The sequence below is a fragment of the Ambystoma mexicanum genome, chromosome 10, assembly GCF_040938575.1.
Source record: "Ambystoma mexicanum isolate Mex_15411 chromosome 10, UKY_AmexF1_1, whole genome shotgun sequence".
Taxonomy (NCBI): domain Eukaryota; kingdom Metazoa; phylum Chordata; class Amphibia; order Caudata; family Ambystomatidae; genus Ambystoma; species Ambystoma mexicanum.
In genome coordinates this window covers 1279410516-1279427485 of record NC_090932.1, presented here as the reverse complement: position 1 = coordinate 1279427485, position 16970 = coordinate 1279410516, and the positions used below count along the sequence as shown (strand labels likewise).

At 45.3% G+C, this 16970-nt stretch overlaps 1 protein-coding gene across 1 annotated transcript in view; it reads left to right on the top strand.

The window, feature by feature from the left end:
* Positions 1-12182, top strand: part of NIPSNAP1 (nipsnap homolog 1) — a 339746-nt gene extending 327564 nt beyond the window's left edge. The window contains exons 9-10 of the mRNA XM_069619275.1: positions 10715-10798; positions 11740-12182. Coding sequence (XP_069475376.1) covers positions 10715-10798; positions 11740-11804 — 149 coding nt within the window. The 3' untranslated portion in view covers positions 11805-12182. The remainder of the gene's footprint in view (positions 1-10714; positions 10799-11739) is intronic.
* The last annotated feature ends 4788 nt before the right edge of the window (positions 12183-16970 follow it).

The following is a 16970-nucleotide window of genomic DNA, read 5'->3' as shown; positions in this document are numbered from 1 at the left end:
CCAGCTCCAGAGTGATATCAACTACAAAATCACCCATCGTTTCACGTGTAGATTTTAGACCCAGGAGGAAGACTCCTTATCGTCCTTTAGATGCACAAGAACATTGCCAAGGCAGGAACCAACACCAAAGACTTGTTTTAATGCATTATTAAAAAAAATAGTTTAACATTGTGAGGCGCACAGATTTTGAGGTTGGCCTCATTGAAGATGTTAATCAGAAAGTTTATGAACTACAGTGTCATGTAAGGTCAGGAGTCAATGAAGACATTGAGAGCAAAGCCTACATAGAGAAGAACATTTGCCCAACTTTAAGAGTTCTGTGAATCAGAGCCTATCAGGAACACAGAGACCGAAGAAAGGATTGAAGAAATATTAATTTGTGTGATTGGGAGACCGGACAAAGCAGAGGCTCTTTTATCCCACATATAAAGGTTCCAAGCACTACACAAAATGCTGTGTTCTTATCAATCATTTTGACTTTTAGTTAGAGTTTTAGTCCTTCTTTTATGTTGTAAATAGTAATATATCTGAATCCAACATGGGAATATTCCCCTGGCCTCCCCATCCAGTGTCTTTCTGCTTTGTGCTTCCTTTCTTCCTACTTCCTATACAACAGAGGTTCCAGGTGACTTTGTGTTGTATCCTGCATAGGTATGAATGAGGTCTGGTTCAGTGTAAGAGCTGTGTTGGAATGCTAGGGGAGCCTGGAGTGTTGGGGCACCTGGGGATTCCGGAGAGACGGTTGAGACTTGGAGCTGGGCAGGGAACCAGGGAAGAAGCTACTGATTATCTCTCTCTCCTATACCCTGAACTGAACCTGTAACCAAGAGAATAAAGCATGTTTCCTTTTCCTACATACCTGAGTCAGCCTGGTTCCTGCTCCTTGTTATTACTGGGTCAGGGTAGCTCCTGCAGGAGGCAGGATACTTCATTTGGCTACGAGGATTTAAAGAAGCGAACGTTGGAGTGAAGGTTGGAGGGAGAGAAATGCCCAATTACCTGCGCCAAACAGCTCTGAAGTCAGTCATAAAAGGTAAAACTAGAATACTACATCATGCCCCCCCTCCAAACATTAATTATGAATGAAAAATCATACATAATAACACCTTGTGGTGCATGGCAATATCAACCAATAATATACAATATAACACATTTTGTTGAACAGCAATATTAACCAAAACCTTACAGAACCTACAAAAGATAATATAACTGTAAGATGTATTTTCCCATTATTTCTCCATGACATAGTCTCTGGACCAAATCGGTAGTTTTCTTTCTCTTGAACTGCGCAACATTCTCTGTTCAGCGATATCATTTTCTCTATTATCATGTTGCAAATCTACTTCCCCAACTTGTCTCACCATTTCACCATTCATATTCACATTCAAATTTTGAATGTGATCATCTCCAAATAAATCAATCACTCTTCCCTCATATCTAACTTTCCTATCTCTTGCATGCTTACCTTCCCACCTCCATTTACTGACCCTATCCAAATTCCACACAGATCCACCACTAACTCTGACCGCTCTCCTAAACACTTGTATCACTTCAACTGGGCTGCTGTACTTGGAATCACCCTTTCTCACATGACGACCAAACTTAATACGTACATAATCTCCTGGCGAAATTTTCATTCTAGACTCTTCTGGAGACAACTTATACTTTCCTTGATATGTCTCAAAACCTTTCTTTTTACCATTCAAATTCCCCCTTTTATTAACCCATTCCGGATTAAGTAATGTGTTGGAGGCTCTCCCCCTCATTAATTCAAAAGGAGAGACCTCCATTCCCCTCTTAACAGACATCCTGGTACTCCAAATCCTCTCCTTTAAAGCCTCATCTACTGGCATATTATTTCTCAAAGCCAATTCCACAGTCTCCACAATCACACGGTTGCACCTCTCCACTAGCCCATTTGTTTGTGGATGATATAACGCTGAAAATCTCCATTCAATTCCAGACCTTTTTGCAAATTCTCTCATTTCTTTACTTCTGAATTGAACTCCATTGTCACTAATGATTATTTTCGGAAATCCTTCCCTCCTGCAAATTTGCATAATGAATTTAATTAGTTCATCAGTATCTATTTTACTCACCGCCTTGACTTCCAGCAACCCTGAGTAATAATCAACCAAGACTATTAAAAACTTCTTTTCGCCAACCAACCTCACATATCCTATAATCATATATATATATATATATATATATATCATATATATATCATATATATATATATATCATATAACCTCACATAAATCCACCCACTCCTTGGAACCCATGCACATTAAAAGACAGAAACCTGAGACTCGGCTCTCGGTTCATAACCCCCAAAACACTCGCCAAAAAACACTCCTCTCATCCCGCACACATTCAAGCAAACTCCACTCAAACTTTGAACATCACCCAATCAGCCCCCTTGAGTACATCCGAACAACCACTAATCAAGGGTGCCCTTGTCAATGCCCGCTCCCTGGTCGCCCATGCGCTAGATATCGCAGACTTCATCTCTGTCAACAATCTACACTTCCTGGCTATCACGGAAACTTGGCTGCACCAAGCAGCAGGCCCAGCCTTATCCCTCGCCATCCCAGAAGGTTATTCAATACTAAGGAAAGACCGGGACACAGGCAAAGGAGGAGGAGTAGCCTTCATCGCTAAATCATCCCTTGGACTTAGATTAATCCCGCCGCCTAGCTTCCGATCTGCAGAACTTCTGTCAGCTAAGCTCCAACTCTCTGCCACACAAACCATACTATTACACCTCCTTTACAGACCTCCAGGCCCCATCACCACATTTGAGGAAGAGATATCTGACCTCTTGACCACCAACACCAAAACAGGATCTCAAATTATCCTTCTTGGCGACCTCAACCTCGGTCTCGGCGACCCAAACGATACCAATGCGCTCTCCCTGGAAAGCACCATCTCCCAACTAGGGTTCAAGCTCAGAATCACAGACCGTACCCACAACAAAGGCAGGACCCTGGACTGGCTAGCGGATCTCAACTGCTCTACGACCATTACAAAAAACGAGCAAACTGCTTGGTCTGACCACCACGCCATCTCCTTCTCCATACAAGGGAAATCACAACCAAACTTTCCAACCCCTACCATCCCCCAAACCCTCACCAGAAACAACCGCAACATTACTCTACAAAACCTCTGCCCACTTATAGACAATATCTGTACCCCTACAAACTACGCCAACCTAGATGCAGAGAAACTCGCTGACCTCTACAACAAAACGTTAGAATCAGCAATAGACACCATCGCCCCACTCAAACTCACCAAAGCCAAACCGGCAGCCCATATGAACAAATGGTTCACACCAGAGCTAAAAATCCTCCGAAACTCCAAACGAGCCGCAGAAGCCACCTGGAGAAAAACGCCCAACCTTTCCAACAAAACTCAACTCTCGATAGCAGCCACCACCTACAAAACTGCTATCCTTAAGGCCAAAAAAGAGACATACGATAACAGAATTGAGAACGCCAAATCTAAAACAAAAGAGCTCTTCAATATCCTTAGGGAACTCGAATCCCCCCCCACTTTGGCTGAAACCTGCGTGAAAGATGCAGACTGGTGTGAGAGGATTCAAAAAGCCCTTGCAGACAAAATCACCATGTTACAATCCAAAATCGAACAGAAAAAGCTCAGCCTATCCAAAAAAACAAACCGCCCTCCGCCCACCACCCCCAAAACACCTACCTGCCCCCCCTTCTCCTTCTCACCAGTTTCCACTAAAGAAGTAGAAAGCATCATTAAGGGCCTCAAGCCCTCTAGATGCCAAGGGGACTCATGCCCAGCCCCCATCATTCAAGAAGGCGCCAACACTCTGGCCCCCTTCATAACAGCCCTCATCAATGCATCCTTCAAATCAAGCTCAGTGCCCAGTAGCCTCAAGGAGGCCTGGGTCATGCCACTTCTAAAAAAACCTAATCTAGACCCCAATAACCCAACTAATTACAGGCCAATCACCACCGTTCCCTACATCCTGAAGATCCTAGACAGAGTGGCCTACCTGCAAATACAGAAGCACCTGGAAGACAACAATCTCCTGGGTCTCAGACAATCCGGCTTCAGGCCAAGGCATGGAACAGAGTCAGCCCTTCTGGACCTAAAAATCCAGATGGACGAGGCAAAGGACAAGGGTAATCTAGCCATTCTCCTACTGCTAGATCTATCAGCTGCCTTCGACCTCGTCGACCATCAGATCCTCACAGAACATCTGAGGACCTCAGCGGCCTTCTCTAACCAGGCGACTGCCTGGATCCAGTCCTTCCTAACCAACCGAACCACCCGGGTCTTCTCCCCAGGGGCATCAGCACTCCCTGTCCCCATCACCTGCGGCGTTCCTCAAGGCTCGTGCGTCTCGCCGACTCTATACAATATCTTCACAAAGCTATTGTTTGACCACCTAGATAATCTAGGTGTCACTTACACAAACTATGCTGACGATACCCAGGTTCTCATCACCCTATCAGGGTGCTACGATGAGGACTCCACCAAAATCAACAACCTTTATTTAGAGATCCAAGCCTGGATGGCAGAGCACGGCCTATGCCTCAACGATGAGAAAACTGAGCTCCTCATTGTCGGCTCCCAACCTCGGCTAAACAAACTAGACCCCCGTTACGCGTCCATCAACATTGACGGTAACCTAATCACAGTAGCCAAAGAAATTAAAACCCTTGGGGTTTATCTAGACTCCACTCTCTCCCTCAAAAGACAGGTGATCGCAACTGCCTCTTCAACAGCTTACACCAATAAGCTCATCAACGCCTGCAAACCTTTCCTATCACCTTCTAGCTGCATTACACTAGCCAGAGCGTTAGTGCTCTCAAAAATTGACTACTGCAACACCCTCTTTCTTGGCTCATCAGAACACAACCTGAACAAACTACAGGTACTGCAAAATAATGCCATCAGAGCAGCCCGCAGTATCCCACGAAACGCCCACATCTCCAGCTTCAGACAAGATGCTCACTGGCTCCCAGTACGAGACAGAATCTCCCTCAGATCCCTCGTCATCGTCCATAAATGCCGCTCTAACGACGCACCCAAATACCTGGCAGACAAGTTCCACAATCACACCTCAACTAGACCAACTAGAACACCATACGCACACTGCCTCTCCGTTCCCAAATTCTCACTAAAAAAAGCAGGCGGCGCCAGCTTCCCGGTCCTAGCTGCCAAACTATGGAACGCTTTGCCACCACACCTTAGAGCAGAACCCTCATTTTGGACTTTTAGAGCCAAAACAAAAACATGGCTTTCCAACAAAAACGCCGCTTAATGCACTTCCTCTCTGCTTGCCTCTGTTGACCAACTGTAACCCGGTCTACTACACCGTTGTTGTTTTTCTGTACTGTATATTTTTGCCATGCTGTAACTGTTTTTAAGTCTCCGGCGCCCAGCTACCCCAGGGTTCGGTGCGCGGTACAAATAAATAAACTAAACTAAACTAAACTAAACATATTGCCCAACAATATCAATCCCCACCATTTCCCATGGTGCTTCACCTTTACAAATTTTTATCGGCTCTGACTTAATACTCCTGCAGCTCTTGTCGCTGTTCTGGCATGGCCAACAATTTCTACTAAATCTCTCAATCATAAGATCCATACCTGGCCACCAGTACTTTAACCTCACATTGCTCTTTGTGCCAGTAATGCCAGGATGACCCTGATGTGCCTTCTCAATAAGCTCACCATGTAATTTCTGTGGAGGAATCAATTTATCACCCCTCACTAAAAATCCATCCTCCCCAGACAGCTCATCCTTAACCTCCCAGAATCTCAAACATCCTTCACTAACTACTCTTTTTTCAGGCCATCCTGATTCAGTGTATTTCTTGATCTCTTGTAACTCTCCATCCTTATCAAACTCCTCCAGGTATCTTCGATGTAACCTCAAAAACAACAGCCACCATTTCTTCATCTACATCCACCACTGTCTCAATATTTTTTAAAGGTAACCTTGACAAATAATCAGCAACAACATTTCTCTTCCCCGGCACATATTTTACAGAAAAATTATAATCTTGCAGTTTTAGACTCAATCTTGCTAATCTCGGCGACGCTTTGCACATTCCTTTCACCGTGAGAACTTCAATCAATGGCTTATGATCCGTCTGAATTACAAACTTGCTTCCCCACAGATACTTTCTAAAGTAGTTCACCACCCAGGAACAAGCTAACAATTCCTTTTCAATCACTGAATACCTACTCTCTGTTTCAGAAATAGCTCTTGATGCATGAATGATTATCTTCTCATTTATATCTTCATCTACCTGTGATAAAACTGCTCCTAATCCACTCCCACTGGCATCCACTGTGATCTTTGTTAACCTCTCAAACTCAAATCCACGTAATTCCAAGGAGTTACAGATATCTCCTTTTATGCGTTCAACTGCCTCATTACATTCATCATTCCATGTAAACTTAGCATCCTTTTTCATCAACCTTCTCAATGGTTCTGTTACACTTGCAAAATTTCTCACAAATCTGTTATAATATTCACATAACCCCAGAAATTATCTTAATTCATCATTGTTATTAGGATTAGGTGACTCCTTTATCGCCTTCATGGCATCTCTTTTAGGTTTGTATCCTTTGCCATTCACTGTATGCCCTAGATATTCTACCTCTTCTACTCCAAACTTACACTTGCCTTGTTCAATTTTCAACCCAACCTCTTCCAATCTCTTCAATACTTCTTTCAATCTTCTATCATGCTCTTCAGATCCCTTTCCAAATACAATAATATCATCCTGATACACAAGCGTTCCACTCAACCCCTTAATTACATGCATCATCACCCTTTGAAACACTGCTGCCGCAGACGCTAAACCAAACGGCATGCGTTTGTATCTATATAGCCCATGTGGCGTGATAAATGCTGTAATGTCCCTACAATCCTCTGTTAGTGAAATTTGATGATAAGCGCTTCAAAGGTCCAAAGTGGAAAACAAATCAGCATTACCAATCCGATTTAACGTTTCAGATATAATAGGAAGAGGGAAGGTATCGGTTATGATGTTCTTATTGACGTCTCTCAGGTCCACACAAATTCTAGGTTTGCCATTCTTTTTCAACGCAACCACTATGGGGCTCACCCACTCAGATGATTCGATTTTTTTCTATAACTCCTTCAGACTCCAATAATGTCAGTTCTTGCTCAACCTTATCAGCAATAGCAAATGGAACTGGTCTGGACTTTGTGTGTTTAACAGGTACTGCCCCCTTCCTGAGACGAATCCTGTGTGCAAAATTCTTTAGCAAACCCACTTTTAGTTGTTCTTCACCTTTTTTTTTAGTTTCATTTCCTTGCACTTGACTACTGTTTACGACCAACATTTTCTCTTTATCACATGGATCCAATCTGATTCTCAATCCAGCCTGATCTCTCCACCCTACTACATTCACGCCTTTTTCAGCAACATAAACCTTCACCTGGGCACGCCTGTCCTTGAATTGGATAATGCAAGAAAACCATCCAATCATTTTAATCTTAGATCCTTCAAATCCACCAGGATTTCGTATGTCTGATGCATTCATTTTACTCTTGAGGCCACGTGCTACCAAATTCTGCCACGTTCTTTTAGTTTTAATTGTCCATGGTGAACAACTATCCACTTTAACTTTTAGTTTCCAATTATCAACAATCACTTCACAGCTCGGGCATTTGAACTCTCCATCTGGTGGCTCATGTATCAGGAATACCCTTTCTTCTTCTGATTCTTCCTCTTCATCAAAAATGGCGTTCAATAAGAAGCTTCCTGTTGACGGCTGCCGATAGTATTACACTTCAAGGAAGAAAAGGGAAATGATGTTAAGCACCGATTTCTGACAGGAGCTTTAGAATGTGAAATGAATCGGTCGTGGCTATAACGGGAGAGGTTTGAATTTTGGTAACTTTGATTCTTTGCAGAACAATATGATTATACTCAGAGGAGCGCAACCGTGAGGAATTTATCAGGTACTGATGCATTTTTGTCAAACACGGCAGCGGACGTTGGAGATTTATTTGAGACATGATATTAATTACTAATGGACTTTTAGTGCAGTGGGCAGATGGCACATTAACGTTGTAGAGCACATTCCCAGTGGGGAGTTTAATTATGTTGGCAAACATTAGCTACTACACTTTTATAGCATCTGAGGAGTGATGCATTTTGGAAATGAAATGGATTTAAAGGAGTAGCAGTTGCAGTATATACGGTCTGGAGATATAACAAAAGGGTGCTGTTTTCATGTTTATTTTACAGGAGGGCATTCTCATACGATGCTGAAATGCTATAAATACTGCCGAATAATAATGCATTTCAAAGATTCAGGTTGAATGACATGAAGTTGTGAGCAGAAGCGGTGTGTGCACTGTGCGTGTATTGGGTGCTAAATTTTGGGGAAGTGCCTTTAATGGTTTTAGATTATGGACTGCACACAAGTTATGGAGCAATACTGAAGAAAAATGTTTTTGCATGATGACATTTTTACTTTTATATGATTTATGGAAGTACATGTAGAGTACATGGAAGAACATGGAAGAGGCACAGTAGGACATTTTTCAAAGAATGCAGTGGAGGTTATTGAAAATTGAAAATGAAATGCACATTTTGATGTAATGAAGTTCAGTCCACAAAATTGTAAAGCAAAGTAAGCATAAATGACCAGATTATGGGAATGCAAATTTTGGAAAAGGCAAATCTTGGGAAATGAACATTTTGGGAAATGAACATTTTGTATGTTGTGTATTACATATATTGGAGGTGTTGTATGACTGAGTTGAATTTTGCCTATTTTGTGGTAATGGAGTTCTGGGTGTGTGACGCAAGGGTGCGCACAGGAGGCAGCAGGTTCTGCAGTTGTAGTGCATTTGAGTGGTAGTTGGGTGTGTGGAGTATGTCTGTGTCTGCGTGGAGTTGCACGTTTGTGGATGTTGATGTGTGGAAGTGTAGTTAGGAGTTACATGCATGTATTGGGGTTAGGTTCTCACATACTGGCCAGGTGTGTTTACCAGTGTATATAAAACCTTCAGGAAGAACCCCACATTTTTATGGAGGTTGGACACAGTAGAGTGCTCCAGTATTAACGATCCTAGGGCATGGGGCCCACTTTTGAGGTCTGTAGTCAGTTTGGACACAGTAGAGTGTTCCGTGTTGACCTTAGGGCATGGGGCCCATCTATTTTGTTTGATGTCTGTAGTCGGTTTTCATCGCAGTTTGTGCGCATGAAATCTGGGGACATAGGTCCTCGGAGTAGTAGTTAATTGTCTGTGTTGAAGGTTATCGCTTGACAATTCTTTCATATATGTTAAGGTTGGAGTTTTAGTTATGAGCAAAGTTTGTTCTCCTAGTTTCTGTAGTGCCAGGCGGTGCATACGGGAGGAGGTACTTTGTTATTATTGCATGCCAGTTTTGGCTTTCAATTGTATTGGAGGGCACACAGGTGGTAGGCCAGTGGTAATTTTGTGGAGTTTTAGCGCATATCTGGACCTGATAGGGTCCATACACTGGCATGGGTTACTGGACTTACGTTCAGTTATATTGGTTAAAATTTAATTTCTAGTTTTCAGATCGCACCATTTATTTGTTCCATCCTTGAGGTGTATCTGATTTTGGGTGTGCACATTTTGAGGTTTGCATAGCGCTACCATTTTCCATCTTAGTAGTGGTTTGTTGTTTTACAGTTTTACATGGCCCTTTTTGCTATGTATATTTTGCGCTACGTCTCTTTCTATTGTGGTTGCGTTTTGTATTTTTGTGATCTTTGTGTTGTATGTCTCTTTTGTAGATTTTTCATTCCTTTCTCATGTTTTCTTTAAGGGAGGCGGATGAGGCATGGTTGTTGGGATATTTGTTAGAGTGCATGGGATCATTGTTGGCATGTTTAGGACTAATTGTTTTGGCCATTGTGTACGTTTTCTAGATTCGCGGCTACACTATTTTGGCAGTTTAGTTAGCCTCTGTCGGAGTGTTGGGTTTGTGCTCAAGTGTGGCAGACTTGAGGCCAGGAGTGGCGGGCCTGGCGGAAGGTGTTTTAGTTTGGTGGGTTTTGGTTTGTAGTTTTGGTTTTAGTTTGTCCTTTGTGGCAAGGTTGTGCTTGGTGGTGGCGGCACCGAGACCCTGGTGTGGCAGGCCAGGGTGGAAGGAGTACTAGAAATGTTGTGGTTGTTAGTCCTAGCATGGTTGTGAGTTTGTGCGTTTTCTTTTGATTGTAAAAGAGGGGGATGTGTTGTATCCTGCCTATGTATGAATGAGGTCTGAGTCAGTGTAAGAGCTGTGTTGGAATGCTAGGGGAGCCTGGGGTGTTGGGGCACCTGGGGATTCCGAAGAGACGGTTGAGACTTGGAGCTGGGCAGGGAACCAGGGAAGAAGCTACTGATGATCTCTCTCTCCTATACTCTGAACTGAACCTGTAACCAAGAGAATAAAGCATGTTTCCTTTTCCTACATACCTGAGTCAGCCTAGTTCCTGCTCCTTGTTATTACTGGCTCAGGGTAGCTCCTGCAGGAGGCAGGATACTTCACTCTGTTATCGGAATCTTCTGCCCTCAAAGCCAATATGACATGCCCTGCCACCTTGGCTGCCTGAGGATAGCTTGCCACAAAGGCACACTTCCTTTGCATACACATTTTAATTCTTAGCTGTATGATGTAGCCGAAACATCTTGTGCACGTGCTAGTTTCATATTGTGTTTCTTTTTTCAGCATACAAAGACCTGCAGTCCAGGGATGAAACTCGCAACACTGCATGGACCAAACCAGGGTGGGATGATAATGTGTACTATACCGGTGAGTGTGGGCTCTAAAGCCCATTATAGGATTATGGAACAAGCTATTGACCCATCCAAATCTCTTTTACACCTTAACCTGCAGGCCTCTGACCTATAGTACGACTGCCTCATTCTCTATATCCCCCACCACAGTCAGACTTCCTGGACGATTCCCTATAGTTCCTCCACAGACAGTGCTCATCCAGCTCTCCCACAGGTTTTGCTACTCCCACACTTCCTCCAACTGCTCTTATCTGCTATCCTCAATTCTGCTCTTCTGCCCACCCCACAGCCAGGGCTCCTGCACCATTCCTATGGACTCTCCAAAACTAGTTTTCCTATAGCTTTCGGTAAAACTGGCGATCCTTCATAGTTCCCAACAGCCTTTGCTCCTCTTCCATTCTCTACAAACAATGCTTTGCCATTGTACCCTAAAGCCATTGCTTCTCCATTGTTCCCCACAGATACGGCTTCTCTGCCATTCCCAGGAGCCACTGCTTCTCCACCATTTGCCACAGCCACCATTTTGCCACTGTTCATCACAGCCACTGCGTCGCCACCATTAATCAGAGCCAATGCTTTGTCATTGTTGGCCACGGCCACTGTTTCTCCACTGCTTGCTGCTGCTTTGCCAATGTTTTACACAGCCACCACTTTCCACTGTTACCCACAGCCACTGCTTCTCCACAGCCACTGTCTCTCCACCTTTTGTCACAGCCACATCTTCTCCACTGTTTGCCTCTGATTTTCTGAGTCTTTTCCACAGCCACTGCTTTTCTGGGCCTTTCCACAACCACTTCTCATATGAGCCTTTGTCATAACCACTGTTTTTTTAGTGTTTTTCCACAGCCATTGCTTATTCAGCATTTGCCATAGACACTGATTGCCACCATTCCTTACCACCCACGCTTCACTATTCTCTACGAATCCCTACATTTACCGTTCTTTTTTTCCCCACAGTCCCTCTGGTAAGGAACATGGAATCTCGGATTATGATCCCGCTGAAGATCTCGCCTCTCCAGTGACGGCCTCTGCTTTTACATCTGCTCTTGGTGCTAAACTGGACAAATGGTGCCATCCTGAGCCCCTCATGATTATGATAGAAAAAGTTCATTGATTGTGCGTTTCACAGCAGTGCTCTCTGGGGGCAGGCACTGCGTGTCTGCCTGAGCCGGGCACTTGGACCCAGAACGGAGCTCATCTCATCTGAGTGGCATACGCTAGTAGTTCTTGCCCAGGTGTTCTGCGGTTGCTGTTTAATTCAGGTCAATTCCACTGGTATACCGTTCACATTGATCATTTGCCAATCAGGCCTTTGGCCAATGGAGGGAACTCTTTGCTGCTTGAGGTGTGCTTGAGAACCGACACCTCGTTCATCAGTTGTAATTAAAATATTTTCTTTCCATGTTGTGATTTTATTGGCAGGGGGGACTCTCCTGGCATGAGGGGATGCAATTATTTAATTTGGGACTTGGCTGTGTCCCTTTATAGAGGAAATCGGGTGGTGATTTTCTTTCTGTCTTGTGGTTCGGAAATTTCCTCTTTGAGGCAGGAGCAGGAGAATGAGTTTAGTTGTATGTTAAAACAACATATGTGTATGTACATACATGAATGTTCAATGATGAATTTACAGGAAACAAAGTCTTCGGATGAACGTAAGCATGGGCGGCAGAGGGTGAAGCGTTGCAAGCTACCCTCACACACAACAGCGGAAGGAGTAGAACACAGCAGCATGGAAATGTCCCAGTAGAACCCAAGAAAATACATGTCCATTTCTGTATCAAAGGCTTGCACTACTTGATACATGCTGCGCTGGGGTAGAAGTTGTGGAACCTGTATGGTTGCCTCCTGTGCCACATCAGTTGTGTGTGGGGGAGCTCGCACAGCTGTTGATCTTCTTGTACCTGTTCTGTATGTCAAGAAGATTAAGGTGCTGCCTATGGCATATCTGTTCAATGTGGTGAAATGGGATGTTTACATACAGCTACTTGTGCGGTTTCACCTGGTACATTTTAAAAATGGACTGTTTGATTGTGACCTTTTGATTGTGGCCATTAACTCATTTCCCCCTTTCTTGGGATGGGGGGTTGCCTCCATATCGCATTTGCAGCACCCCCCTCAGCCCCTCACCACCCTTTTCTTGCCTCTCCATTCATGCTACCCCATATCCATCTATATATCTGTTTGGATGTGACAATCAATTTGCCCCATCCAAAGAGTCCAATTTTAACGTGTTGTAGGTCACAAAACTGCAAAAAATGTTCTTGAGCAAAAGAAGAACAAGGCTCTGTCACAAAAACTCCATGTACGCACTGCTTGACTTCTGCAATAAGGCACTAAGGAGAGTGGCTGAGGATGCAGGAGTGTGTCAGGTTATGGTGGACTTATTGGCAGCCTTTGCTACTGTTGGCCACCTCACCACAACCCCCCACACCCCACCCCCCAATCGCTGCATGGTGTCTAATGGTCCATCTCTGGATGCTTCCAGTTCGCCAAATTAGTCCTTTCTGTTCCAATTTAACCCCAACTGACTTATTTGACAGCTACCTTGCACAAGTGGGACCTCCTCGAAGCACAATCCTGTGCTAAGTATGCACATGTTTATATGTTGATGATCAGGAACAGGGATGAGTTTAGGAAACTGTCTCTTCCTTTTGCCCTCATGAAAATGAACTCAAGACAAGTACCACCAACTCTCTTCCTAAAACAGAAACAGAAAGCTACTCTCCTATGATTTTGCTCTGCCCCTAAACCACTGTACTGTTTGGTCAGAAAAAGATAAAAAACATGAGCTTCTATTTTGACGAATAATTGTCTGTGATCCTACCGAGTAATGCTTTGATGAGCCACTTTATTTTCCAGTTAAGTATACAAAATAAAAAAGTTGTCCTCCCTCTCCCGAAACGCGGGAACCTAGTTGTGGGAGCGGCCATAAACCCCTGCCTCCAGTATGCAAGTCTTTGTACTGTGGTCAAGTGCCTCTGCACCCACGCAGTAGCTGAAGAAGCAAGAGTTGGGTTGTTGCTAATGTTTCTGATCACCTGAGAGGTAATGCAGCGCTGTGGGATAAAGAAGAGACAGTCTGGAGATATGGCAGAGAAGGAAGTGCAAAAGAAGTTCCTATGCACACCGACAGGAAGAAGGGGTGAAACTGAGTCTGTGGCTGTTATGAGTGGCTGCCCCTTTAAGGCAAGCCACATGTAATGGGGACGTCATGGGAGGAAGTGACGTGAAGAGGAGAAGGGGGGTGTCAGGGGAACACTTTGGAGTTGAGAGTTAATAAAGACGGTTGCCTGTTACACCCGCTGGCGTCCGTGTCTTCTTGGAGCATCCCGAGTTCCCTAACATTTGGCGACGAGGACTCTCCAGCCAGCGGTCCTCCTTATCCCTGCTACGGAGATCCCTCCGTGCGTCCTCCTCCACTGCTAGTGATCCCACTAGCCCGCGGATCCCCGCTCTGGTCCTGCAGCGCATTGCTCGCATGAGCACTCCTCCCGAATCCTCCTTCCCCCCCACGCGTGGGCGATCCCGCCACGTGGGGCCCTGCAAGCACCCGCTCCACACGTGCGATCATGCCGTGGTAAAAAAATAAATAAATAAATAAACAAACACAACGCCAGAGGCGCATACCAGACTCCAGAGATGCCCAACTACACGAGGGGGTGCCTGCCAGCAAGCACGTTAAAGTAGTGGAAAAAAAAAAAAATGTTCTTCCCTCCATACTACTACTCCTCATTCCTCCGGCAGCCTTCTTCTTCATCGCAGTACCTGCATCCACCACAACAGTGCCACTATCACCCCACAAGAACCCACATTTCGACTTGTGGTGCCCAAGGCTAGCCGGTTTGGCCTACAAGGAAGTCACCTGACGGTTTTACAACCTGCAAGCAACGCCGACCGCATCCAAGATGAGCACCACTCCGGATCAGGCATCATCCAGCTCGCAGCCTCCGCCTGCTGTATCGAGGTCCACCGTCACGGCTTGGCGCATGCCTCCACCCTTCGCCATGACGCCTCAAGCAGATAAAGGTGCAAGGTGGGTGGAATGGTTGGAGGACTTCAATAACTTTATAGAGGCAGCTGGAGAAGAAACCTCTCCGCGGCTACGAAGTATGTTCATCAACACGGCCGGCACTGAGATAAAGATGCTCATCAAAACCATACCACCAACAGAAATCACTGATTTCGGCAGTCTCATAGTAGCCCTGAACAAACGCCTTGTCATCGCCCCTAATAGAGACTATGAGAGATATGTCTTTAACCAATGCACGCAACGCATGGAAGAAACAGTCGATGAGTTCATCACGAGACTTCGAGTCAAAGGAGCACATTGTCTATTCCATGAGTTCTCACTGGACGAAGCGATCCGACTCAGGGTCATTGAGGGCTGTGTGTCAGCTACACTACAGAAACAACTTCTAAAGAAACCTGTCACAATAGTACAAGTGAGTGAGATGGCGCGCATACTCGAGAGAGTGGAAAAGCAGGCCACTCACATGGCCACCAACGCCACCACAAAACTTGACAAGAGTGACGTAATAGCTGCAATGCAACCTGGCAACCAGAAAAGCTACGACAGAAATGCCACGACAGCCCCGCGAATGCAAAGACAATGCTACAGATGTGGAATGGCATTCCCACATGCAGGTTCCTGCCCTGCGCTGTCCCAAAAATGTGGCAACTGTGGCAGGGAAGGACATTTTCAGTCTGTGTGCAGGGAAGGAAAACCATTCCCCACTCCGAGAGTGTACACAGGCACGCAAACGAGACCAACCCAAAGGTCATTCCCCAACCAGTCTTACCAGCCTCGACCATACCAGCAAGGACCCAGGAGATATGTAAGAGTGGTTGAGGAGGTATACCCGGAGGAAGACTGCCAAGAGTATGTCACACAAGGACAAACCGTGCAACTGAGGGACGAATATGATGGACCACCATCGACACGCCATGACCCTTCGCTAGAAACGCATGGGGAGTTTGACTACGGTCTCGCGTATGACCTGCATGACCAGGATGAGTTTGTAAACCTTATCATGGATGAAAGGGAAGCCCAGGAAGCACCCAAGATTTTGATAAACATTTGCGACCAGCAGTTCTGTTTTCTATTTGACTCAGGGGCGACAGTGAACATTATAGGGGAAACAGAGTTTCAACGACTGCATGATAAACCGAAGCTGAGCCCGTCAAGCTCGAAGATTTATCAATGGGGCGCGGATGCCCCGCTGCAGTGCATTGGGTCGTTCAAAAGGAGACTCACATTTGCTGGCCAAGTAACCGACACGGTCATCCATGTCATAAAAAGCCCCACCAAAGGTCGGTGTTTACTAAACTACAGGACGGCATCACACCTGGGCCTAATCAACATACCTGTCCAGGCTGGAGATATCATTGAGTCTGCGGAGCCACCACATAGCAAGATGGAGCACATAGGCAACATAGTCACCCATGACACCCCTGCCATCACGAAAGAAGACATCATCAAAGAATTCCCGCGACTATGCCAGGGGTTGGGCAGATGGAATGGCCCGCCGATCAAATTACACATAGACCCAAAAATTTCACCGGTCCCGCAACACCCGCGCAGGGTAGGGTTCCATTTGCAGGAGACGGTGTCGAAAGAGCTAAACCAACTATTGAAAAATGACATAATTGAACCGGCCCCCGGTCCGACACCGTGGGTCTCTCCCCTTGTGATTGTCCCGAAAGAAGGTGGTCGCCTACGACTATGTGTGGACATGCGGGTGGCCAACACGGCTATACAGCGAGAACGGCATCCTGGTCCAAAAATTGAGGACATGATAGTCCAATTGAACAAAGCCGTCCTCTTCTCGAAATTGGATCTGAATCAGGGGTATCATCAGATGGTACTCCACCCGGACTCACGACCCATAACCACCTTTGCTTCACATGAAGGACTGTTCCGTTACAAACGGCTAAATTTTGGAATTTCGTCGGCGGCGGAAATATTCCATGAAACGATCCGACAGATCATACGCCCTGTAAGCGGGACACTCAACTACAGCGACGACATCTTGGTTTTCGGAAAGTCACGTAAGGAACATGATGTTGCCCTTCGAGAAGCGTGCCGGGCAGTGCAAGAGGCCGGACTAACACTTAACATCGACAAGTGTCGATTCAGCAAGGCCAAGCTCAAATTCTTTGGCCACATTTTCTCGGCTGACGGGATGACT